This window comes from Erpetoichthys calabaricus, chromosome 8, assembly GCF_900747795.2.
Source record: "Erpetoichthys calabaricus chromosome 8, fErpCal1.3, whole genome shotgun sequence".
Taxonomy (NCBI): Eukaryota; Metazoa; Chordata; class Cladistia; order Polypteriformes; family Polypteridae; genus Erpetoichthys; species Erpetoichthys calabaricus.
In genome coordinates, this window is record NC_041401.2 from 179,362,129 (window position 1) to 179,390,119 (window position 27,991).

The 27,991-nt window shown below is 41.6% G+C and overlaps 1 protein-coding gene and 1 long non-coding RNA gene across 2 annotated transcripts in view; one reads left to right on the top strand and one right to left on the bottom strand.

Annotated features, from left to right (window-relative positions):
• The first annotated feature begins 28 nt into the window (after positions 1-28).
• LOC127528960 (uncharacterized) lies at positions 29-27,952 on the top strand. The gene is made up of 2 exons (XR_007935640.1): positions 29-193; positions 27,734-27,952. It is a non-coding gene; the product is annotated as an uncharacterized LOC127528960 (long non-coding RNA).
• Positions 25,308-27,991, bottom strand: part of fblim1 (filamin binding LIM protein 1) — a 56,884-nt gene continuing 54,200 nt past the window's right edge. Inside the window, exon 8 of the mRNA XM_028807923.2 lies at positions 25,308-26,001. Within this exon, the coding sequence (XP_028663756.1) occupies positions 25,888-26,001 (114 nt within the window). The 3' untranslated portion in view covers positions 25,308-25,887. The remainder of the gene's footprint in view (positions 26,002-27,991) is intronic.

Genomic DNA, 27,991 nt, shown 5'->3' on the forward strand with positions numbered 1-27,991 from the left:
TTGAACATGTTCAAATGTGAATAATAATTTGAAATGTAGACGCGACTCCTGTTGTTACATTTATATTCATATCCACATGTGGATTATTTAGTGGCAGACTATGAAATGGCATGGATGAATTGTCCTTCTGCTTGTTGAAGCATCTAGGACAGGGGTGTCCAACGCCAGTCCTGGTGGGCCGCAGTGGCTGCAGGTTTTTACTCTAACCCTGTTCCTAATCAATGAGTAGTTTTCACTGCTAATTAACTCCTTTTCCCTGCATTTTAGTAGCCCTGTTTTTAAGGATTCAGTCATCTGATTTGATTTGTTTCTTCATTAAATGACAGCCAAACAGAAATGAGAAGTGAAAAGAGCCAACAGATGACCAGACAAATTGGAACATCAAACTCCAGCCAGTTTCAATCCAACCAGTTTCTTAATGAGAAGCCAATTCTTGCTGTTAATTAAATCCGTTATTGAATATCATGACTTGTCGCTGATCTCATTCTGTCATAGTAGACTGTTGATTTTCTGTTTTTTCTAAGACCACCGTCAAGATGTTTAGGTGACCTGAGCAGACCGACACGACCAAGACCTTGACCTTTCTTTATTTTTAGGTGAGCTGGTCATGTGGCGGCTTGTTTTGTGTCTTATTATTGTTTGGCTGCTCATTAAGGAAAAAGAAACAGCTAAGTGGTCTGAGTCACGTCAATCAAAACCAAGGCAAAACAAGTTAATCAGCAGCAAAAACGGCTCGCTAATTAAAAAGATTAGGGGTTAAAGGTTAAAAGGTTAGAATGAAAACCTGCAGCCACTGTGGCCCATCAGGACCGTAGTTGGACACCCCTGATCTAGGATATGTACAAATCTAAGGCATATTCTCTTCCTGATCATGTTTTCATTCACTTTTCTTTGATTTTTAATCTTTAGATGTACATATCCTCTCAGTGAACTTTTCACTCTTGGTTTTACATGAAACACAGTGTTAGTCAATGAATAAGCTTCTATTAGGCTGGACTGTTGACCAATGAATGGGGCAGGGAGGCGGGTCTTCACTTCAAATGCTTATTCACATCTGAGCATGTTCCAGTTTCTTTCACAAGAGTGTTTTCTGGAAGTGGTCTATTTACCAATATTTTAGTAAAAATACATTTGGTTTGGGACATCATGAGCATACAACTGGATGACTTGACTTGTGAATTATGCACCACAAGTAACATAAGATTTTTTAAAGGATATTTTTGGTATTGCTTGCTGTTGCCCAGCGTTGATCACCACAGACACCTAGTCTATCAGTAACTTTGTTATCTCTGTTCTGTATGAAGACATAAAATTAAGCATTTTTCTTGGCCATTACTACAAACCACATGGGGTAGGTAAGGTATAAAAAAACATTTTTGGGTGTAGTATTCCTTTAAGCTAGTTTGATGACTTTGCTATTTTAAAATTTTGGCAACATTGTTATTCTCATTCCAGCATCTTTATTCATTCATGCCCCCTTCATTCTAATGAATTTATCAATTATCCCTCCATCCATTTTGAAAATCACTTACAAATCTATGAAGATTATGGTTAGCAAATAACATGTTTCTTACAGTATCACAGGGAGCCAGTGCAGTGATGCCAGGTGAGGGGTTAACATGCAGTTTTCATATTGGATGTATGGATTTCCTGTAGATTGTTGCATTTTAAAATTCCCTATTGATGTGCAAGTAAAGTAGTACAGTACAGTATAGTCAGTCAGTCATTTTCCAACCCACTATATCCTAACACAGGGCCACGAGGGTCAGCTGGAGCCAATCCCAGCCAGCACAAGGCACATGGTAGGAACAAACCCCGGGCAGGGCGCCAGCCCACTGCAGGGCACACACACTATGGACAATTTAGGATCGCCAATCCTAAATCGCCAATCTTTGGACTGTGGGAGGAAACTGGAGCACCCAGAGGAAACCCACACAGACACAGGCAGACCATGCAAATTCCACACAGGGAGGACCCGGGAAGCGAACCCAGGTCTCCTTACTGTGAGGCAGTAGCGCTACCATTGTGCCACCGTGCCGCCGTACAGTATAGTGACGTGCATAAAAGTAGAGACTTCCAGCTGTGCTCGGCTGCTCTGCAGATGCTATGCTTCATTCAGCTTTGACTAAAAATGAAGAATGCATGAGGGTCTAACATACAAAGTTAGGTTTTAGCCCTAACTAATCTTGCTAAATAATGTTAAATATATATTTGAAAGTTGGCATACTAGTAAAATGAAGTGTGACACTAGATTAAACTAGTTTTGTGATTTTACTATGTTTTCAGTTTTTCTCCGTTACTGAAATGGATTTCTGCAAATAAAATTGTGGCTATTATGATTGTTTTGGGCACTGAATCTATTCTTAATATTATTTTTTTAAATTTGGTTTAATTTTCAAGTAGTTAAAAAATTATTTGAGTGTTTTTCTGATGTTGTCTTGGTTTTCAGAGGTTGTGCCATTTTTTGGTGCAGTTGCCCACCACATTACTAATGACTCTGAATGGAAATTTGCAACATGTTACTTTGCTGTCACAACAATTTGAAATTTGGATAAAGACTGTGAATTTAGTCGGTATGTTTTCTTTTTAGTTTCTTGGTAAGAAGAATCATTAACATGAACTTTGACTACAATTTAGGGTTTGTTTTTTTGGTTTGCAGAAAAAGGAAATTGAACTAGGTTTGCTTCTGAGTCATGGTTCCTCTTCTGATTCCTATTTAAATGCATCTGATTAACAGAACGACAAAAGGAAATTAAGTCAAACAGGAGCCTGCTGTCTATGATGTCATCTTATTTAATACCTGACACTGTGTCCCTAAATTTTCAATTTACCCTATAATACAGGGTGAGTCAAAATTATGTTAGCATTTGAATGGCGGAAACAGTTTATTCACAAAACAAACTTCATATGTGCAAGATGATTTACAGGAATGTCTCAACCTGTTTGCCATCATGTTCAAATCACAAAAACCAACGAGCAACAGTACTATTTAAAGCCTGGACACTCATTTCGTGGGGAATAGATGATACCACAGTCCGTATTGTGTACTTCGGGTCATTGATATCACAAACGTTTCTGCTATACACACACACTCCTTCACCATACCCCATAACCAGAAATCACAGGTTGTCAAATCAGGGGAGTGTGGAGGCCATGGCAATGGTCCTCCACGACCTATCCATCGACTTGGAAAGGTGTGGTCGAGGTCAAAATAATCCATTAGTGTTAACATAATTTTGACTCGGCCTGTATTGTGGTTATAACGTTATGTTTATCCACGGAAAAATGAGCCAAAAACATTGAATTTTTTTCAGCAAGAAAAAATGTTATTATCTGTATCAGAAACGTGAATACCAAAACATCAACACAAACAGAGTAGGAAAAGTACAAGTGCTGTAGAGTCCACTGCTGTACTGATGCTTTCGTATTTGTTTTGAAACAGATACCAACTTGCAGTCGGACATTGCAATCAGGACAGTAGAAGCGTGTTTCTTTTCGCACTTTTCTTAATAGTATTTTATCTTTTGCTTATGCATGAGAGGGTGGAATGTCAGCGCCTGATTTGTACAATTGATGCTACCCATTTTGTTATTGTATGCTACTACAGCAGAAAGCTTACACTGGGGACATACTTAATGCCATGTGATGCGTGCACTTGCGGATGTTGCTGCTATGCAAGCAGTGTACTGGTTATACTTTCGCGTGCACTTTAGGAGGATTCCACCAGGTGGCAGTACGAGACATCATCATGGTGGGAAAACAATGTCCGGTTTCTCTGTGTTGTGAGTTGAGGGAAGAAAGATGTTAAAGATAAAAATTCTTTGCATTCTGATGCTGTTGCGAAGGTGCAAAAAAAAAGACGGTGACAGCTTCACTCTCTGGATCAATGTCTGATACTCAATTCACATCATCATCACTATCAGTTGATTCATCTAATAGTTTAGTTTCAGTTTGCTCTAAAACAGGCTTTACAGCTTCTCATTTACAAACCTTTGTGCATTTTGCTTGAGGTCTCCGCTCCATGAATATTGATGAATTACCAAAGAGTGGCAGGACTCATTGAAAATTTCATGACTTTTTTGCAGTATGATGTAATTTCATCCAATAGATGGCAACAGAATGCTGTTCCAAGCGTTATTATGGCTTAACACTATATAGTTAGGTCCATAAATATTTGGACAGAGACAACTTTTTTCTAATTTTGGTTCTGTACATTACCACAATGAATTTTAAATGAAACAACTCAGATGCAGTTGAAGTGCAGACTTTCAGCTTTAATTCAGTGGGGTGAACAAAACGATTGCATAAAAATGTGAGGCAACTAAAGCATTTTTTTAACACAATCCCTTCATTTCAGGGGCTCAAAAGTAATTGGACAATTGACTCAAAGGCTATTTCATGGGCAGGTGTGGGCAAGTCCATCGTCACAAATTCATAAGGAAACATTGGCAATACATGGTAGATGAATAAAGAATCCATCAATTTTCAAAACCCAGTGTCAGCAGAGTCATATCCTTTCTTGATAGCAGCAGGCTCAAGATGACATCCAATTTGAGAGAAGATGCCACAACACAGCCAAACACATTCACTGACACCGGGTGAGATTTTGTATCACCAATTAACAGGACATGATGTCCAAAGAATGTGGAAGAAAACCTAATCGAGCCATTAACCCTACTGAGTTGGAAGAGAATGTGCAAATTTCACAAAGAAAGTACTATTATGAAGTGGCCTGCTGTGCTAACTCAGTGAAAAGTATATTAACTAAATAAGGTTAATTATTTAATTAATAATAATTATTATTTAATTATTGTTACATTCAGTAGGTCAGACAGTTTTGAAAATCCAAATATGCGATGACCAGGTGATAGCTAGAAAACAACGCTGGCTTGCTTCTGAATATTCATTATGATTATTGATGAAGAAATTGCTGAATTTGCTTTGCCTCAACTTCAGCGAAATCTCAGAAATGTTGGGGAGCTTCTCCAATCTCCGTGCAATGCATTGAAGTCGGTGGATGAGGAGAAACTAAACTAGTGCTGAGTGGGTTATAATGGTGCAGTGGTCTTTTAAATGTCGCTGAAGGCTAGGGAAACATTTAACAACTGTGCTGGGCTGATTATCATGGGCAAAAACATGACCTGAGCAGTGAGGCAACAGCACTAAGCACTGAGATAAAAGTAACAGAATTAAACATCATCCATCCATCCATCCATTTTCCAACCCGCTGAATCCGAACACAGGGTCACGGGGGTCTGCTGGAGCCAATCCCAGCCAACACAAGGCACAAGGCAGGAACCAATCCAGGGCAGGGTGCCAACCCACCGCAGGAATTAAACATCAGAATGGTAAAATATTTTGCAGACAGGAAGCATGAATTCACTAAGGCTCGTCCCCCACAGATTCAATAGCAGGTACTCACCTGTCTTTTACAGTCCAGTTTGTTTTTTCCTCACTGATTCTGTTTGCTTGTTCACTGCCGCTGCTATCAAATAAGCGCAACACTAAAGCAGGTGGATTCTTTATTCCTTCCTGTATGAATCAAATTCACAGCATTCTGGGTAATATTATTAAAGGAGGCACACATATTACATACAGGTCACATACAGATCCTACTAGATTCCTGCTCCTTGCAAGTTTTGTTTTTAACTGTAATCGTTTCTATGTATGTATCATGCTAGCCAAACATAGCATCATGGGGCACTTGAGAGAAATTAAAAACAGTTTGTCTAAGGTGGCTGCACCACAAATTTCCAGGACAATATTCAGCAAACATGGCCATTGGTGCACGTAGTCACTGCAAAAAAACACTTTAGCAACTTTTGTTCACCAGCAGTCATTATGATAAAAGAGTAAGTGTGTTTCTTTATTTATTTTTTTTTTGTAGCTTTTCTTTGCTTCTTGGGCTGAGCTTCATACCAAGTTACCTATATATGAGTTTTTCTCCAGTTTTTTTGTGGCATGATTCAGGAAGCATATCTGAGCTAGTTTTATAGAAAAATGAATACGACATGCATTGGGTAAGCTGATTTGTATTTTCTGTTACACAAAGTAAAAGTTTTATTTTAATACATTCTTGTTATCAAACTGCTGAAAGTGGTGACATGGTGCATGGTTGATTGGTCAAGTAAGAAATGTGTGACCATACTACTACTACTGAGAAATCATCTGGTTCAGTAATATAAAAAAAATTGCAATGGCCTATTTTAAAATTGCAAATGTTTTCATGGTTAGAGCAGGATCATCAGCTACTGTTTGTTGTGTTGAGCAGGCTGCTATGACACGGCAGCCCTGGAGATAGCAAAGTGGAGTGACTTTCAGAAAAAAAAGGTGGATGCCCCCACTTAAACTCTTGACTAACTTTCATTGTCCTCATTATTTGGCTTACTCGGCTGTATCCAGCAACATGCAGACCTCAGCAGTAGCAGCAGGAAGTTTGTGTTGCTAATCACCCTGACAATAGAAAGCGGATCCAACCAGCAAGCATGTCTCTCCTCTACTCGGCTTGATTGACTGCCAGATCCACTCCGCTGCCCGTCCCCAAGGTGGGCATTGATTGAATGAATGGGTTTGTTATTTTAAGCCTCCTGTAAGGAGGGCGGTGTAGAAGTGTTGATCGTGTTAGCAGCTGAAGTCCCTCTTTTGCATTTCTGATTTTCCACAGTCACTCTTTAAAAGAGCTGTCCTTAATAGGCCTTGTTATAGATAGATAGATAGATAGATAGATAGATAGATAGATAGATAGATAGATAGATAGATAGATAGATAGATAGATAGATAGATAGATAGATAGATAGATAGATAGAACTTTATTTGTCCCCAGGGAGAAATCTGGGGACAGAAGCTCATTAAATAAATTAATAAATAAAGAAATAATTATAGTTATACATATACCCACTATGGTCTGAAAACATACCAAAATGACTGAAAAGGAAGGAATCTATTGCCTTTTGGTATAAAGGAGCCCCCTACCTTTTCTTGACACGCTTCTGCTGAATTTTGTTTTGGCTGAAGGTACACAGTGTTAGTGTGTCAGAGATGGGGATGTGCATTATTGTTCACCAGCAACGGTGGACTGCATGATAACGTACAGTGAATACACTTGACTTAAGCATTCATAGTTTTCATCATCTTTCTCTGTATGTTTAGCATTCGTTTGCTCAGAGGTTGAGCAGCTCTTCTTTTCTCCACCCTAGAGGCCCGCTTCTTCTCTTCTTTCGTCGGCATCTTTTCGCGTTAAAACTGATTAAGTCAGTGTTTGTATTGCAACTACTTAGTACATTTTCTTTAATTTTTCACTTAAGCTGACACTTAAGTCTTCAATCTGCCTCAAGAATGATTTAAGATATGAAGAGGCAAAGGAAGGTGGTAGGGAATGAGAACGGCACCCATATGCATGCGCTGCATAGCCGTCCTGCTGGCTGCCGCTGGGAGTTGATTCTACAATAAAATAAAATAAATATAAAAAGAGTAATAAAAATAATCATCCCGAAAGCAGACAGTAGATGTCACGTAGTATATGTGTACCAAATTTCAGGTCAATAGGTCAAAAAGTTTGCAAGCTACAGGTGATTTAAAATCCTGGACAGACAAACGGACATCCACGGTAGCTTATTATATAAGAAGATAATGGCACTCAATTTTGTTTTAACTCTATAATAATAATAATAATTCTTTGCATTTATATAGCGCTTTTCTCACTACTCAAAGCGCTCAGCAATTGCAGGTTAAGGGCCTTACAGAGCAGAGTCCCTTTTGGCATTTACAAGATTCGAACCGGCAACCTTCCGATTGCCAGTGCAGATGCCTAGCCTCAGAGCCACCTCTCCTCTACAACCTGGTTTCTAATTAAGCAATTGGGTTGAAATGAAAACCTGCAGCCACTGCGGCCCCCCAGGACTGACCAGTGGTATAGCTCGAGTTCGTGCTGCTCGGGGCGGGGTGGTGCTTCAATTTGCCGCCCTCCAACATAACTGAATGTTATGAAATGTTAACCTATTTGAATAGAAAATTAAAATGACATGTAGAGAAAAATTAAGATAAATTTTGCATAGATTTATTCATATATAGAGAAACAGCAATAATTTTTCACATATAATTATTTATAAGCATCAACTAGACAAGAATATAGTATAGACGCATTGATAAGCCATCTTCTAATTATTAGTTTAATATAATTACACTGTGAAAACCAGAACCAGTGTAGTGTACAAATGATAGGTGGGCATGTTTTGTTGCACAGAGCAAGAACGCATACGGATTGATAATGAAACCAAATTCTAAATTGTAAATTAGTTGTTAATCTTCCTTGAAATTATTATCGGTGTAATGTTTATGTTTGTATTTGTTATCGCCTCATAAATTTCAACTGCTGTGTCTGATGCCGTCACAGAAGGACAGTCTGAAAATGATTTTTGAAGCATTTGTGGATAAAAAACAGAGAATTTTACATTTTTCATTCATGAGTAATATTTTTCCGAACCCTGATGCTTACAAACGAATTGTACTGAGCCAATAATGCCACCCGGGGTGGCTCGCCCCCTCCACCCGCCTCCTAGCTACACCACTGGGACTGACGTCGCCCACCCCTGCCTTAAGGCCATGTCACATTAGATAAGTTATCCAACAATTTTCAGTCATAGCCTTCATTTACATAAACTTAGCGAGTTGGAGACAGTTGCTGGTGTGTTCTCATGAATGTAGTCATGTAATGGGACATACCCTGCAACTCACTCCAACTAGTCCATGACTTGCCCATCAAACAAGATGTGATTGTGTGTTTAGTTGTAGGGGTGGGCTCTGTGTGCATGAGACCCTACAACCAATGAATGCTCATCCATGAAGTACAATGTATATAATGCAGTGAAGAGGAATAAGGAATGCAATGTTTTCTGTGACCTCACAAACAGAACAGCAGTTTATGTACCACGACAGAATGAAATGAAGAAAACAAAGAGGGTCAAGGTTGTGGTGGAACTTGCCATACTTGTTAACTAATCTTTAAGCACCAGCTCTGTCAGGCAGCACACCATCTGTGGTCACAAAAAGGGGCATCAGCACACAGTCGACAAATTAGACATGTCTAGTTTTTTTCAGTCGTGTAAACTAACATGGTCCACTGACGAGATTAGCAACTGCAGTCAGCAAGAATAATCTTACAACTAGAAGTCGCGTAAAGTGACATTGGCTTTACTGTGTTGATAGGTTCAACAAAGTTTAGGATTGACAATATTGGTATTAAAATAGGAAGTAAATAACTGTCTCTCTCTCCCTTCCTTCATTTCCCTTCCCCAAATGAGGCTAAGATAAAAGTCTTCAGAATGTTCACCATCTGACATGCCAAGGACCACAGTCCACCAGAATCACACAGTTTCCTCCAGAAACAGTGACTAATAAATTATCATTTACATGATCAATACATGCAAATACACCTGGTAAGACAATCAAATTAGAGTTGGAACAAACAATAAAAATAACAATGGGAGCCATTAGGTCCAGTGGCATTAGACCATTAGAACAATTTAGACAAGAACAAGTAATTCGGGCTAACAAGTTTATTCGTTGATTCAGGTTTCGGATGTTCTACAGTACCACAATGGCAACCCAAATACCTCTAAATGAGTTTCAGATTGTTGAAACACAAGATGTGTCTGAAGCTTTTTGTGAAAGTGATACACAGGACCACAAGATTGTTTAAAAGTCAGAGAAATAGTTACAACGAAGCACTTTGATCAGATGGTGGTGGCACAAATCACCACCACAAAAAACAGAGAATAGTAGATTGCAAATTATGAACTATATATCTGCAAATTGTGAAGTATATCTTATCTCATCTTCTTATCCACTAATTCACAGACCACGTACACCCCTTCATGACAACGGTGTGCCCGGGCGGCAGTGGCCTCTTTCAACAGGATAATACTCCCTGCCACACTGCAAATATTGTTCAGGAATGGTTTGAAGAACATGACAAAGAGTTCAAGGTGTTGACTTGGCCTCCAAATCCCCCAGATCTCAATCCGATCAAGCATCTGTGGGTCAGGCTGGAAAAACAAGTCCGAGCTAAGGAGGTCAACCTCGCAACTTACAAGCCTTAGTGGATCCACTGCTAACATCTTGGTTTCAGATAGCACAAGAAGCTCCCCACATTAGCTAAACTGTTGTAGCTTACTAACCTGAAGGCCCCAGGTTCATGACCTGACCTCTCCATTTGAGGACAAGAAGCAGAGCACATGGGACCCTGCAACTTTCCTTATCTGGGATCTCTCAAGGAAAGGGGCAAGTGTAGGGAAGGGGGCATTGAGGCTTAGACAGAGTGGGAGCCTGTCACTTTGCCAAATGATGCTCTCCCAGTCAGTCAGAGACCCCCTTAGTCGCTTTTGCAGAAGGAGTTGTGCTTTAGTACAACTGGATAAGCTGCTGCTTCCTGACTCAGAGGCCTTGGGTTCAAGGCCAGTCTCACCATAAAAGGATGACAAGTAGAGAGGGGCATACCCTGAGTGATTTGTCACCAGTGTCAGTTGGGGGCTCACCCAGGATCACTTAGGGGACAGGAGAGTGTGTGAATGACAGAGATGCTAAGAGAAAGCCTGCCACAGTGTAATATGGATACTCTCCCAGTTGCAGTTTAGAAGTCAAAACCCCGCTTAGTCATTTGGGCAGATGGAAGTTCTCCATTAGTGGGACTGCTGCTTATTAACATGGAGACCCTCTGTTCTCAGCCAGCCTTGCAATAACCAAGAGGGGAACATCTGAGTGATTTGTTGCTGGGGGCACCAAAAGCATCAGGTATAAAGCTGCCAGATGACAGAGCAAATTCATACCCTCACACTCGCTCCTTCATCCACCTGAACCTGATAATTGTGATTAATGATCATGAGAGGTTCAAGGCCTGTGGGTACAAACCTGGAGGGAGTGGCAGGCCTTGACAGGTCACACTCATATATATCATGCAAATTTACAGCCATCAATCAATTTAATGGGCACATCTTTGAAATCCTTGCTGAAAAGCTCTGCGGTCTTGGGGAAAAAATGTGCAAACACCTCAAAGATGGTGATACACACCGGGGTCAGACGTCGGATTCTTGAAGCCGTGACCCAGCAGCGGCACTAAGTCGTGTTATGTAGTGCCACCTTGTGATTGTAACAGTAGATGATAATGGGGTATTAAAGTGTGTCAGAGATGGAGGGCTGTGTGTATACTGCTGTACACTTCTGCTGCCCTTCCATTAATTTTTTTTCATTTCTTCATTAGATTAATACAGCTGTGCCGCTGATAGATATTCAGCACATGCAGTTGACCGGTTAAATACAAAGGCTTATTTACAGTATAACTGGGGAAAACAGATGAAGCTGCAGTTTATAGAGGTGTGCAAGTGTATGATCCATCTATTCACTTTCTTAACTGCTTTTTCAGGCCAGGTTTATAGGGAGTACTGGATGCAAAGTGGTAACCCAACTTAGAATGGAACACCAGTTCATTCCACGACATGCTCCTACTTTGCATTAGTGCTATTAAACTGACTACTTCATCCATCATCTAGGACCCATCCAGGGTGTGTTCTTGGCTTTCATCCAGTGCTGCTGAGCCCCCTGCAATCCTGAACTGGATTAAAAGGAATTTTGATAATGGATGGTTGGCGGGCTGCTAAATTAGCAAAAGCACAAAAAAAAAAAAAAACAGTAGTAGTGAACTGGTGCCCTCTGCTGGTGAAGGTGAGAACCATTTCTCTTAATTTCTTCACTTTCAGGTGCAGAAATCTCACTTCCCGGTAAGTCGATAAATAACATTCTCTAATTTAGATTTACAGGGGCTCAAAGCATAAATTAACAACACTGGGTGCAAAGTGGGAATGAACCCTGATGAGGACAGCAGTTCATCTCAGGGCCCACTCACGCACATAAATTATAATCCTCACAATCACAAAGGGTCAATATAAAGGCCCCATTTAACCTAAGACGCACGTATTTGGGGGTGTAGAAGTAAAACTCATGTAGAAATGGGGGAGAATGTGCACAGCCCACCTAGACAGCCATGGGATGGAATTCAAAGCCAAGACGTCTGATCTGTGAGCAGGGCTGGATTTATATGAAAAGAGGCCCTAGGCTATTCCACTTATGAGGCCCTTTCACCTTCCATTTTTAAGTTTGTAAATTACATGAGAGATAATAAAATTTTGCTAACAATTTAAATGTAGGCCCCTCTTGATCTTGAGGCCCTAGGCTGAAGCCTAGTTAGCCTATAGGAAAATCCGGCCCTGTCTGTGAGGCAGCAGCGCTACTCACTGTGGCATTGTGCATCCTAAACAAAGGCATATCTATGTATTGTGTGTTTGTGTGTGTCTCATATATATATATATATATATATATGTATATATATATATGAATGGAAGCAAAGGTTTGTGATACAGTTTGCAAATTTTGTGGATCTTTAGCTACATATACAATCATATGAAAAAGTTTGGGAACCCCTCTTAATTCTTTGGATTTTTGTTTATTATTGGCTGAGCTTTCAAAGTAGCAACTTCCATTAATACATGACATGCCTTATGGAAACAGTAGTATTTCAGCAGTGACATTAAGTTTATTTGATTAACAGAAAAAATGAAATATGCATCATAACAAAATTAGACAGGTGCATAAATTTGGGCACCCCAACAGAGATATGACATCAATACTTAGTTGAACCATCCATCCATTTTCCAACCCGCTGAATCCAAACACAGGGTCACGGGGGTCTGCTGGAGCCAACCCAGCCAACACAGGGCACAAGGCAGGAAACAATCCCGGGCAGGGTGCCAACCCACCGCAGGACACACACAAACACACCCACACACCAAGTACACACTAGAGCCAATTTAGAATCACCAATCCACCTAACCTGCATGTCTTTGGACTGTGGGAGGAAACCGGAGCGCCCGGAGGAAACCCACGCAGACACGGGGAGAACATGCAAACTCCACGCAGGGAGGACCCAGGAAGCGAACCCGGGTCTCCTAACTGCGAGGCAGCAGCGCTACCACTGCGCCACCGTGCCGCCCCTTAGTTGAACCTCCTTTTGCTAATCTAACAGCCTCTAGACGCCTCCTATAGCCTTTGATGAGTGTCTGGATTCTGGATGGAGGTATTTTTGACCATTCTTCCATACAAAATCTCTCCAGTTCAGTTAAATTTGATGGCTGCTGAGCATGGACAGCCTGCTTCAAATCATCCCATAGATTTTTGATGATATTCAAGTCAGGGGACTGTGACGGCCATTCCAGAACATTGTACTTCTCCCTCTGCATGAATGCCTTTGTAGATTTCGAACTGTGTTTTGGGTCATTGTCTTGTTGGAATATCCAACACCTGCGTAACTTCAACTTTGTGATTGATGCTTGAACATTATCCTGAAGAATTTGTTGATATTGGGTTGAATTCATCCGACCCTTTACTTTAACAAGGGCCCCAGTCCCTGAACTAGCCACACAGCCCCACAACATGATGGAACCTCCACCAAATTTGACAGTAGGTAGCAGGTGTTTTTCTTGGAATGCGGTGTTCTTCTGCCATGCAAAGCGCTTTTCGTTATCACCAGATAACTCAATTTTTTTCTCATCAGTCCAAAGGACTCTGTTTCAAAATGAATCTGGCTTGTCTAAATGAGCATTTGCATACAACAAGCGACTCTGTTTGTGGCGTGAGTGCAGAAAGGGCTTCTTTCTCATCACCCTGCCATACAGATGTTCTTTGTGCAAATTGCTCTGAATTGTAGAACGATGTACAGATACACCATCTATAGCAAGATGTTCTTGCAGGTCTTTTGAGGTGATCTGTGGGTTGTCTGTAACCATTCTCACAATCCTGCACATATGCTGCTCCTGTATTTTTCTTGGCCTGCCAGACCTGCTGGGTTTAACAGCAACTGTGCCTGTGGCCTTCCATTTCCTGATTCCATTCCTTACAGTTGAAACTGACAGTGAGATAGCTTTTTGTGGTCTTCCCCTAAACCATGAGACTGAACAATCTTTGTTTTCAGATCTTTGGAGAGTTGCTTTGAGGATCCCATGCTGTCACTCTTCAGAGGAGAGTCAAAGGGAAGGAAGCACAACTTGCAATTGACCACCTTAAATACCCTTATATCTCATGATTGGACACACCTGTCTATGAAGTTCAAGGCTTAACGAGCTCATCCAACCAATTTGGTGCTGCAGGTAATCAGCATTGTGCAGTGACAGGCATTCAAATCAGCAAAATGACAAGGGGACCCACATTTTTGCACAGCCAGTTTTTCACATTTGATTTAATTTCATACAACTAAATACTGCTTCACTAAAAATCTTTGTTTGGAAAGCACCGCAGTGCTCAGATGTTCCTAGGAAATGAAAGACATACCACTGTTATCTTTTTTGTTGAAAGGAGAGTCAATTATTATGCAGGCTGAGAGGGGTTCCCAAACTTAGTAACAAAAAGGGGGGCGCAAAGATGTGAAAAAAAGAAAACAAGAATTGAAAATATGAAAAATACATCTATTGAAACCAAAACAAATTAACTTAAACTACATTCTGATACTAGAAAAATAAAAATCGAGTTAGATAAATGTCGATAAAACTTAAGTAGGTATAATAAAATATGCATCTAAGATATATCATTAATTAAAAAAGAACAAATTGGTATTAGTGGGCTCCTTTCAAAAAAATTTTAGGGGGTTGCGATTAAAACTGTTATGAAAACTCGGGTCGCAAATACTTAAAGGTTGAGAAACGCTGGTATATAGCTACATATATATATATATATATCCACAGTCCAAAGCACAATAAACACAATCAATGCACCAAGCACTTTGTCTTCTTTCTTTTCTTCCTCTGTCTTCCCTTCTGCTTCCACTCCTCCCACTTCTGGCTCTCAGAATGAAGGCAGGTGGCTCCTTTTAAGCTGCACCTGGGAGTACTCCTGGTGGATCATTAGGGAAGTCTGCAATCTAATAAAGTATCTATCTATCTATCTATCTATCTATCTATCTATCTATCTATCTATCTATCTATCTATCTATCTATCTATCACTCCCAGGGACGGTGAAAGCCCTAGGTAGACCTATACAGCTGCCACGGTATCCAATATGGCTACGGCAAACTCCAACTCCCATGGAACCCTGCGGGGATCTGAGGTACTGCTGCAACCCAGGGGTCTGCCGTTTAGTGCTCCGAGGAAGGCAGTGCCCTGTGTACATCTGTTCGCCTGGTCCTTGCACTACGACAGCCTCCCGGCTCTGAAAGTGCCCCAGTCGTCCATCACCTAGTGAAAGTGCCCCAGTCGTCCATCACCTAATATATATATATATATATATATATATATATATATATATATATATATGGTTGAAATCGTTTACTGTCAAATAATGCAAAGAGCACGCGACACGTGTTTCGCCCTTTTTCTGGGCTCATCAGGCGTACACACTCACTGCACCCCCCTCTCGGGAATTAGGGTGAAACACGTGTCGCGTACTCTTTGCATTATTTGACAGTAAACTATTTCAACCATTCTATGATCTGCTTCTCGCAACTGAAATGAGGGCACCGTGGCAGATGTTAGCTGACTTGCTGACCAACCACAAGCGTTACCTGGTAGGTAACCACCCATACAATCAGATTGTGACACAGACTACGAATGCAATGAATATATATATATATATATATATATATATATATATATATATATATATATATATATATAATATGTGTGTGTGTGTGGTGATCTGTCCATTATATGTGGACAACTGAACGCTCTTGTATGGAGCACTGACACTGCAAACGGTGTTCTAGCTTTGAGTCTTTTCCTCCACTGTTGCCTCTTCTTTTCCTGCTTCACACTGTTCACCTGGGGTCTGTGGCAACTCGACCTGACACATTGTTTTTTCTCAGTTTCTATTGCACACAACCAGGCCGATGAATGTTTTGCAGATGGAGAAGCGGTGGTGGAGTCAAAGAGGTGGTGGTCTCTCAGCTGTCTTCCCCACTGTGCAGATGCTGCAAACAGCATTCCAGATATGGGAAGAATGTGCCATCTGTACAGGGGTAGAACTCTGGAATCACAACAGTGCTAACTGCTGTGCCACCAAGCTGCCCAGTATCAGTTCTGAATCATTCTTGAGCAAAGTAAAAATATGCTGCATGAATACAAGGAGAAAACCACGTCAGTGTATTAAAAACTCACACAGCTGCACAGACACATTTTCTATTGCTCTGGAGTACTTTTCGTAGACCTTCACCTTTTTTGTCAAGCTTCTCCTCTTATGGTTAGTGGTCACCTTCACTACATCAATGTGAAAGGCTCGGGTGATGACTGACCCCCTACTCTATTTATAGCTTCTGTTTTGTTTTTGTTTTTTTTTTTCAAGCCCACATGGCCTCCAGCACAAGAAACTCGTATGACCCATTTAACTTCAATCTAACGAGACACAGAGAGGCCGCGGTGTCAACACCTCAGTGGTAACTGGCGCAAGATAAATTATTCTGCATTTGGGCATGTGGCGGGTCAGCATGGTTCCAGTGTTGACGGAAGTGTTCTACCAATGTCCTCCTCTGTGGCTTTATGTGTCATGGTATTCCCTTAAGCAAGCAAAGCTGTGTGAAAGCAACGTTCTTCTAATGTGGTGTGTAGCAGTGTAGGAGTTGAAGCAGTACCGATGTCTTCATGTTGCTTTCACACCTAAAATACATCAAGAACAAGGCCATGGGTTGAGGTCGTATTGGGTGTGTTTAATAACCTGGTGTAACCACAAGAGGGCTCCACTGAGCCCTAAACCTCAGGTGCAATATGACCCAACAAAATTCTGGGTTCAATAATGCAATACAATACAATACAATTTATTTTTGTATAGCCCAAAATCATAGAAGTGCCGCAATAACAGGCCCTGCCTCTTGACAGCCCCCCAGCCCTGACTCTCTAATAAGACAAGGAAAAACTACAAAAAAAAAAAAAACTCTTGTAGGGAAAAAATGGAAGAAAAAGGCAGTTCAAAATGAGTCCCCTTTCCAGGTAGGTTGGATGTGCAGAGGGTGTCAAAGAGAAGGGGGTCAATACAATAGAATACACAGAACCGAACACAAGTAATCCTCAATACAGTATAAAAATAAAAATAATACAGAGCAGAACTCAACAGTAGATGATATCACATAATAGGATTTGGATTTGTTTAGAGTCCTGGAGACCTCAGCCACTGGCAATCGGAAGGTTGTCGGTTCGAATCCCGTAAATGCCAAAAGAGACTTTGCTCTGTTGGGCCCTTGAGCAAGGCCCTCAACCTGCAATTGCTGAGTGCTTTGAGTAGTGAGAAAAGCGCTATATAAATGCAAAGAATTATTATTATTATTATCAAGCTGCCTCCCCCAATTGGTCATTCTACAGCTGGGATAGCACTGGACCAGCCAACCAGATGAAAGGACCCCTCTACCTGATGATTCCTGTGATCCTCCATCAGGGATGACTTTACAACTTGGCAGGTGGGCAGTGGCACCAAGTGCCACATTTGAGTACAGAGAAGAGAAACAGAATAGGTGAGGGTTAGTAACAAATTATAACTCTCATGTTACTTATGTTTTAGTGCTAATGACTAACACCAGAGATGCAGTCTGTACAGTTAATCAGCAGCTCTAGTCAGGGTGTACTAAACTGAAGTAGTGAGTCTTCAGCCGGGCTTTGAAAGCTGAGATCGAAGGGGCATCTCTTCCATTCCAGGCAGACCATTCCACAGTTTAGGGGCCCTGTAAATAGCTCGACCTCCCGCTGTTATTTTATTAATCCTTGGAATCATAAGCAGACCGCCATCTTGAGATCTTAATATGCGCTCAGGTTTGTAAGTCATGATAAGTTCAGTCAAGTAAGCCATACCTCGGCCATTTAAGGCTTTATATGTTAAAAGGAGGATTTTGAAATCTGCCCTAAACTTAACCAGGAGCCAGTGTAAGGATTTAACAACTGGAGTTATGTGTTCGTATTTTCTTGTTCTTGCAATAATTCTTGCAGCAGCATTTTGAATTAACTGGAGGCTGTATAAAGAACAATTTGAACATCCAGTGAACACAGCATTGCGGCCATCAATCCGTCTAGAAATAAATGCATGAATTAATAAAGGGTATTTATTTGTTAAAAGTATGTTTCCAATAATCACCAGACAAAAGATCAATGCTAGAATACAAAACATAATCGATTTCTTCGCTCCTTCCTTCCTTCAAGTGAGTGTTGCCAACTGTCTCCCTAACATGAGGCTGCAGACCTGCAGACCTGGCAACTGCTTCCTGTGTCACGCCCAAGTTGTCCGGTGCATGTCCAGATCATGTGAAAACCAGGGCAGTTCCTCCCCTGACAGCGCCCTCCAGCTGCACCCAAGGACTGCAACAGGGCTGCGTTTCTGAACTCCAATTCCCAGCATGCCTTGTGGGTGTCTAAACTGGGTTCAACCCTGAGGAACACTGCCACCTGCCGTGTTTGGAAATAAACCGCTCCCTGCACCCATGTATGCTCAGTCCATTATGGCCAGGCAAGAAATCATCCTCCATGCTGGCCAGGAAACCTGATTTCTCAATTACCATTGTGATGCCCAGGCAGATACAGCCACCCTAACCCTGGACACAGACAGGCAGGACAATGTAAACACACAACACGCTCATTTATCTACAACACACTCCCTTCTCCCAGCCAGTCCTTCTGCCTGCACTCCACCACACAAGTTTTGTCCTCTTCCTCCTGACTCAGACCATTGAGTGGTGGTGACTGCCTCCTTTTATAGGGCACCCGGGAGGAGTCCATGTGCCCAACAAGCTTCTTCTGGCAGCACTTCCGGGTGTGGTGGAAATGCTGCCACATAGGGCCCTGCAAGCATCCAGGTGCCCCCTGGTTGTGGCCATGGAACCCAGCAGGGTTGAGCTTCCATGCTCACAACCCGTGGCTCCACTGGAAGTCAGGGGGCTGCCCTCTGCCGGTCCGGGGAACAAAAGGTCTTGAAAATACTCTCCCCTGGTTCTTTCATGGTTGGGGCGTCCTGGCGGTCCTCCACACCCTCATTCCATCAGCCACAATAGCGACATTTATTTCTATTGCACATTTTCATACAAAGTGATTTACAACATGTTAAAGAAAAGTAGTTACATGCAAAGAAAAACAAATTAAATTTAAACAGGAATAATAATGAATATACAGTATATGAAAGATAAATAAATAACACACACTTCCATAATTAAGAGAAGTACAGTCAGTCCTTTAATATAGAATTGTTGTGTGAAGTCTCTAAATGACGCTCCAATAATGAGGCCAAATGGCCAGGGTGGGCACAAAAAAAAAAAATTCTAGTCAAGCTGGAAAAACAAAAACACAATCTACAGGGGCTCCAGGCTCAAAGACCACCCAAGCCCCCCTGGACATTCTGCCTAACATAAAGTACGTGTTCTTAAGTCATTCCTCATTGTTTGTAGGCTTTGCTCAAGGGAATTCAACATGGCGGGTCTTGTGAGAAGTTGGGGTTTTCACTTTTATTGAGACATCACATGCTGCTACACAGGACTTTGATCAGGCAGTGGTGATGGTGGTGGTGGTGGTGGTGTAGAATGCCATCACGAAGAACCAAAAAAGAAAACCAAGAAAAGAAAAGTTTAGTAATGATGGCAGATTCCATTGAGAGAAACCAGGTTAGCAGAGGTGGATTTCTCGGCAAATAATTAAGTTGTTTGGCCATGTAAAGCCTCAGCCGGGTCACAGTTACGGATTTTGTAGTCTGCTCATGTTTGTTGTACACACTTGGGTAGAAGCGTCTCTAAGGCAATTGTTCGGGTGATCACATTACTGAAATAATCTCTATAATAATCTCTCTTTAGTCTCAGTATTTCAATTGCTAAATTTATGTTGATGAACTGAACGTACAGCGCTAGGTTAAGCAGCACAATCTCGGAAGGGTAACCCATTAAAAGTCCAATTACTTTTTAAAGTATCGAGTAACCTAACACAATACTTATTTTATCGAAGTAAAAATAGTTGTGTTATTATTATTATTATTCCAACAGCCTATGCATGTACAGCAAGAAGCCCACGTCACATATCGGTATGCCTCTCTTGGTGGGGCTCAGTCTCACAGACAAGCAGAAAAGAGTGTTGCTGTGTGCAATCCGGTAACAGAAACTGCAGTGGAAAAAATGTTCGCCTGTTTTCAAAGAAGTCCTTCTCGGTGACCCGATGAAAATGCAGAACGATTCTTTATTTGCACATAGATATGCACAAGTGGCTCAGTGCATCGAGTGAGGCAATCAATAAAAAACAATGATCTGCTTTTATGCGTTTCTGCTACATTACCTCATCCGATACGTCACGTCCTCTGACTCTTAATGTGTATAATATGCAGAGCTTCATCCAATCAGCGGGTGCTGCCAGTACTTTCTGACTCCTTTTGACTCTCCCATTAATCTGAATATTGCCTTGTAAATAGGGGTGATCTGCAGACTCTTCTCTTGATCTTAGCACTGCTTCATAGGAGGGGTGTTTGGGCTTTCCCATGAATTTATTCCCACTTTCTAGATGGACCCAAGGATGGAGCAATTGCAGGTTAAGGGCCTTACTCAAGGTCCAGCCCTGCATGTTGGCCATCCAGCCTTGGGGGTAGGTGGCAGAACTTGCTCTCCAGCCACCATAAAAAACCTTCTACTGGTTCCATTCCATCTGAACTCGTGTGGTGCTGAGGTGTCAGCCGTTGCTGGCTGCACTTGAATCCTAATCTGGGATCTTGAGTTGGTTTGTCAAGTGGTGGGTGCACCTGCTCCTAACCTCTAGATGGAGGGGTTTGTTACTCATCTGCTTCATTTTAACCTTAGCAACTATCATGGTGGCTCCTCTAAGATGGGGCGACAGCCTCACGTGGCCAGGTTTAAAGCAACATTTGGTTAACCCTTTACTTACATTCAATTCTTATCCTTATGTTTATAATTCATTGTTATACCTTCATACAAGTATATACTTGTATTAAATTGTAAAAAATATTATCATATACAGTACTGTGCAAAAGTTTTGAGCAGGTGTGAAAAAATGCTGTAAACAAAGAATGCTTTCAGAAATATAAATAATGATTGTTTATTGTTATCAACTTACAAAATGCAAACTGAGCGAACAAAAGAAAAATCTAAATCAAATCAATATTTGGTGTTACTACCTTTTGCCTTCAAACCAGCATCAATTCTTATAGGTACACTTGCACAAAGTCAGGGATTTTGTAGGATTCTAGTCAGGTGTCTGATCAACCAATTCTACCAAACAGGTGCTAATGATCATCAATGTCACACGTAGGTTGAAACACAGTCATTAACTGAAACAGAAACAGCTGTGTAGGAGGCTTAAAACCGGGCAAGGAACAACCAAACTCTGCTACCAAGGTGAGGTTGTGGAAGACAGTTTCATGTCATGGCGAGATTGAGCACAGCAACAACACAGACAAAGATTTCAAAGCAGACTGGGGTTTCAAGATGTGCTGTTCAAGCTCTTTTGAAGAAGCACAAAGAAACGGGCAATGTTAAGGATCGTAGACGCAGTGGTCGGCCAAGGAAACTTAGTGCAGCAGATGAAAGACACATCAAGCTTATTACCCTTCGAAATCAGAAGACGTCCAGCAGTGCCATCAGCTCAGAACTGGCAGAAACCAGTGGGACCCAGGTACACCCATCTACTGTTCGGAGAAGTCTGGCAGAGAAGTGGTCTTCATGGAAGAGTTGCAGCCAAAAAGCCATACCTCCGACATGGAAACAAGGCCAAGTGACTCAAGTATGCACGAAAACATATGAACTGGGGTGCAGAAAAATGGCAGCAGGCGCTCTGGACTGATGAGTCAAAATTTGAAATATTTGGCTGTAGCAGAAGGCAGTTTGTTCGTCGAAGGGCTGGAGAGCGGTACAATAATGAGTGTCTGCAGGCAACAGTGAAGCATGGTGGAGGTTCCTTGAACGTTTGGGGCTGCATTTCTGCAAATGGAGTTGGAGATTTGGTCAGGATTAATGGTGTTCTCAATGCTGAGAAATACAGGCAGATACTTATCCATCATGCAATGCCATCAGGGAGGCGTATGATTGGCCCCAAATTTATTCTGCAGCAGGACAACGACCCCAAACATACAGCCAAAGTCATTAAGAACTATCTTCAGCGTAAAGAAGAACAAGAAGTCCTGGAAGTGATGGTATGGCCCCCACAGAGCCCTGATCTCAACATCATCGAGTGTGTCTGGGATTACATGAAGAGACAGAAGGATGTGAGGAAGCCTACATCCACAGAAGATCTGGGGTTAGTTCTCCAAGATGTTTGGAACAACCTACCAGCCGAGTTCCTTCAAAAACTGTGTGCAAGTGTACCTAGAAGAATTGATGCCATTTTGAAGGCAAAGGGTGGTCACACCAAATATTGATTTGATTTAGATTTCTCTTTTGTTCATTCACTGCATTTTGTTGATTGATGAAAATAAATGATTAACACTTCCATTTCTGAAAGCATTCTTTGTTTACAGCATTTTTTCACACCTGCCTAAAACTTTTGCACAATACTGTATATGTTCAAAATATTTGATTAAAGTTCTATAAAACCTACAAGTAAAGTGCCAGTGTAGCTGTCATCCAGCCATTTGCTAGAGACATCAATATGATCAGCTGATGCAGTGGCTGGTGTTCATTTGTTGAATCTTTGGGGGCTCAGTATACAAAATGTATTCATTAAAAACACAATAAAATGATCACAGGCTTCAAGCTCTTCTTTTTGTGCAGTTTAGTGATGTCAAAGCGTTTTACCAAAGGAGAACTCCAGAAGTGTACTTGCACATGTATGGAGGTCTTTTAAGAAATCAGGTTTCTGCCTTAATCAGTTTACTCATCTAATCCCATTTTTGGGTGTGCATGTCATGATGCGCGAGTCGCTGCCTTGCACCCAAAAGACATGGCTGAGTCTAAGGATTTCAGGCAAATCAACCACCCACCAGAACAGCTTGTTGCTTGCCCACCCATTTAGCAATTTTTGGCTTTGAAGCTGCTTCAAGGATATTTGTTGGGTCAGTTCAGTGTTAGTTGAGACATCTAAAGGACATCTCTTAGTACACATTTTTGAAAATTCCCCCTGAAAAGCACTGGCCAATTTGCAAACTCATTTCTCTTCAACATTCTGTGCAGCTTTGGCTACAGATTACTTTCAATTAGACCTTGTGAGCAGTTGCTTCAACTTGTATTTTAGAGCCACTCCTGAGGGCAAAACAGTGAAATGCCTGCAGTCGTGCAGAAAATACACCTCACGACAGGATACGGGGCAGGGTGGGTCAGATGTGGGCAGGAGTGGATGACTGAGTGTTACCATAAAAGAAAGGCACGCCGCTACATTTGGGTTTATTTATTCACTTCGCTAATAATGATTCTTTCTTTATTCAACATAGTAATAATGATATTGGTCATTTATTGATCACGGTAAGTTCTGTCTTCTACTGCCCCAAAATACAGCATTAGGTCTCATTATATGCAAGCAGTCCATACCTGCCTCTGCCCCATCCAGTACACGTAACGTATGTAGAAATACAGGAAAGATCTATGTATTATATAGTGCCTTTCACATCTGTCTATCATATAGTGCATTTCACATCTTATGTATTATATAGTGCCGTTCACATCTATATCTATCTATTATTTAGTGCCTTTCACATATATCTATCTATAGTGCCTTTCATATCTATCTATCTATGTATTATATAGTGCTTCTCACATATATCTATCTATCTATAGTGCCTTTCATATTTATGTATTATATAGTGCTTTTCACATCTATCTATCTATCATATAGTGCCTTTCACATCTATGTATTATATAGTGCCTTTCACATCTATATCTATTATTTAGTGCCTTTCACATATCTATCTATAGTGCCTTTCATATCTATGTATTATATAGTGCCTTTCACATATATCTATCTATCTATAGTGCCTTTCATATTTATCATATAGTGCATTTCACATTTATCTATGTATTATATAGTGCCTTTCACATCTATATCTATGTATTATATAGTGCCTTTCACATCTATATCTATCATATAGTGCATTTCATATCTATCTATTATATAGTGCCTTTCACATATATCTATCTATAGTGCCTTTCATATCTATGTATTATATAGTGCCTTTCACATATACCTATCTATCTATAGTGCCTTTCATATCTATGTATTATATAGTGCCTTTCACATCTATCTATTTATCTATTATATAGTGCCTTTCACATCTATCTATAGTGCCTGTCATATCTATGTATTGTATAGTGCCTTTCACATCTATCTATTATATAGTGCCTTTCACATTTATGTATTATATAGTGTCTTTCACATCTATCTATCTATCTATTGTGGAAGCCATGGGGACGTACAGCTCCCCAAGCCCAGACACAAACACACAAGTGTAAAAACACCACACACTCTTTATCTTTCTTCCCATGGGGAACGCATTCTCACGTTTCCCACAGATACAACACAGTCTAAGCACAACACCACCCAAATCTTTTCTTCTTTTCGCTTTCTCTTCTCTGCCACCTCCACTCCTCTCCCAGCAAGCTTTGTCCTCCACCTCCCAACTCTGGCTCCTCGAACGGAGTGAGGTGACCTCCATTATAGTGCACTTGGAGTGTGGTGGAAGTTCTACAGGTGCACTCAGATCCTCTCCTAGGCAGCACTTTCGGCTTGTGGCGGAATTGCAGTCCAGGGCTCTGGGACTGTCCAGGCACCCCCAGGCCCCAGCAGGGTTGAACTTCCATGCTCCAAACCTGTGGCTCCGATGCAATCCAGGGGGGTCGCCCTCTCGTGTTCTGGGGGAAGTATTGCCGTGAACCTGTCCTCTACCCCGGTCCTTCCATCATTAGAGCATCCCGGCCGGGCAAGGGTCCCAGCCGTCTGCCACACTATCTATCTAAAGATTATAATGATTCAATGTTTTTCTGACACTGTAATTAATTAATTGGCAAAGCATCGCAGTGATTCACTATCTGTCATATTCAGATGCAGCCAGTAATTTAAGATTGAGGCTTCACAACACATTTTAAATCTCCACCTGGTTCTTCATTGAGAAAGATTATGGACACCAGTGAGCCACAGACCATCCCCATCCAACAGCTAAGGAATGTTTACATCAGTAGAGACAGATCAGGAGGTAGGCCATCTGGACCCACTGCAGTTTGCCTATCAAAGATTTGAGTGGAAGATACAATGGTCTCTCTGGATCGGCGCCTGCTCCCAATAATCCTAAATTGGACTGAGCAGGTTGATTTAACAGACATGATAAACAATGTTTTTAATACTGTGCAATTTTTATTCACATGTATGTGGTCCTTTGGTGACAGGTAAATAGATACATTGGCATATAATCACAACACACACACACACACACATATATATATAAGCAAATATATTAACACTTTCTTGAATACCATCTTGTAATGCTGGGATTTGTTTGGCTGAACAAGTTAAATTACACTTGGCATACTGATTGAAAAGTGAAAAGGCGTCCTGTGGGACAGTCGCATGGCTTCACTCCCATTGGGTTTGACGCCCTCCCAGTCTTCACGTTCTGGAGCTGCAGTGAATCCAGGAGCTCTAATGATAGCGGGCATCTATGATGGCAAATTTTTGAATTTTGGCACTGTGAGTGTGATGCTTTGTCACAGTTTGTGGTGCTAAGGCACAGCCATCGTTCCATAAAAGACCATGGGATGTGTCATTCACTCACTGGCTTTGCTGAAAACAGGAAAATTTGAGGTGCAGACATTGGCTTTTGCAAGGACCAATCAGACGGTCTAGATGATGATTTTCTATCCTCCAATTGTATGCAGGAATGGTTGAAGACGTTGTGGATGCGGATTAAGCCCGTTAGCTGGCACCTTGCTGGCTCAGAATCTGGTGACAGGCCTTGCAGAGCATACGGTCACCAAGGGGAAATGAGCCCTTTTCATTTGGTTCAGGGGACAGAGACACGCCACAATTCTGCAGAAGTACAAGAAGACAAAACAAAACAAGCAGATCAGAAAGCCAGTTTTCTTTGAACATCAACACAAAATAAATGTGAATAACACATAGACACACAGTCTTGTTCACCACATGGACAACCTGCTCACTTCACTCGCCAACCCACGTGCCTGTGCTACGCACTATCCTCTATGCGGATGTACAATTTAAACAGATTTTTATTTTCATGTGAATTGTTACATATGCATAATAGTCCTAACTATTTTACATTACAGTGAGTAATTAACCATAGTAAAAAAATAGTAAAACGTAATAATTTGAAAGTAAATTATGTTTCATGTTGTGTTAAGAGTTATTTGTTGCGTAATACGATTTCGTTCTTTATGGCTTTGAAAATAACACGTAAATACTTTTTAAACTTACACTTTTACTGTAAAACTTCAGTAAAAAATTTTGGAATTAATCCATCCATCCTCTTCCGCTTATCCGAGGTCGGGTCGCGGGGGCAGCAGCTTGAGCAGAGATGCCCAGACTTCCCTCTCCCCGGCCACTTCTTCTAGCTCTTCCGGGAGAATCCCGAGGCGTTCCCAGGCCAGTCGAGAGACATAGTCCCTCCAGCGTGTCCTGGGTCTTCCCCGGGGCCTCCTCCCGGTTGGACGTGCCCAGAACACCTCACCAGGGAGGCGTCCAGGAGGCATCCTGATCAGATGCCCGAGCCACCTCATCTGACTCCTCTCGATGCGGAGGAGCAGCAGCTCTACTCTGAGCCCCTCCTGGATGACTGAGCTTCTCACCCTATCTTTAAGGGAAAGCCCAGACACCCTGCGGAGGAAATTCATTTCAGCTGCTTGTATTCGCGATCTCGTTCTTTCGGTCACTACCCATAGCTCATGACCATAGGTGAGGGTAGGAACATAGATCAACTGGTAAATTGAGAGCTTTGCCTTATGGCTCAGCTCCTTTTTCACCACTACAGACCGATGCAGAGCCTGCATCACTGTGGACGCCGCACCGATCCGCCTGTCGATCTCACACTCCATTCTTCCCTCACTCGTGAACAAGACCCCGAGATACTTGAACTCCTCCACTTGGGGCAGGATCTCGCTCCCAACCCTGAGAGGGCACTCCACCCTTTTCCGGCTGAGGACCATGGTCTCGGATTTGGAGGTGCTGATTCCCATCCCAGCCGCTTCACACTCAGCTGCAAACCGATCCAGAGAGAGCTGAAGATCACGGCCTGCTGAAGCAAACAGGACAACATCATCTGCAAAAAGCAGTGACCCAATCCTGAGTCCACCAAACCGGACCCCCTCAACGCCCTGGCTGCACCTAGAAATTCTGTCCATAAAAGTTAAGAACAGAATCGGTGACAAAGGGCAGCCCTGGCGGAGTCCAACTCTCACTGGAAACGGGTTCAACTGTCATTGTGACAACACAATGTATAACTGCCCGTGGGAATGAATTTCGTTTCTTTCTAATAAATAAACCGACTTTTTCGAATGCTTGTCCCTGTGATTTGTTAATTGTCTTTGCAAAAGATATTCTAATGGGAAGCTGTTAACGTTTTAATACGAATGGCATATCCAGATCTCCTTTGGTGTCTAATGTTATGCGCGGAAGGTGTACTACATTACCTTTCTTGCATACATCCTTCTTTCTACAGTAATTCGTGCAGTGGAAGACCGGACGGTGTTAACAGTTGTAGATGTTCAACGCAGGGGAGTCGAACTCCAGTCCTGGAGGGCCGCAGGTTTTCATTCTAACCATCTTCTTCATTAGTGACCAGTTTTTGCTGCTAATTAACTTCTTTTGCCTTTGTTTTAATTAACTTGACTCAGACCCCTTAGTTCTTTCTTTTTCCTTAATGAGGAGCCAAACAATAATGAGACACAAAACAAGCTGCCACATCACCAGCTAACCACATTATCTGAACATAAAGAAAGGTGAGGGTCTCAGTAAGGTTGATCTCCGAGATCACCAAAACATCTCTACGGTGTTCTTAGAAAAA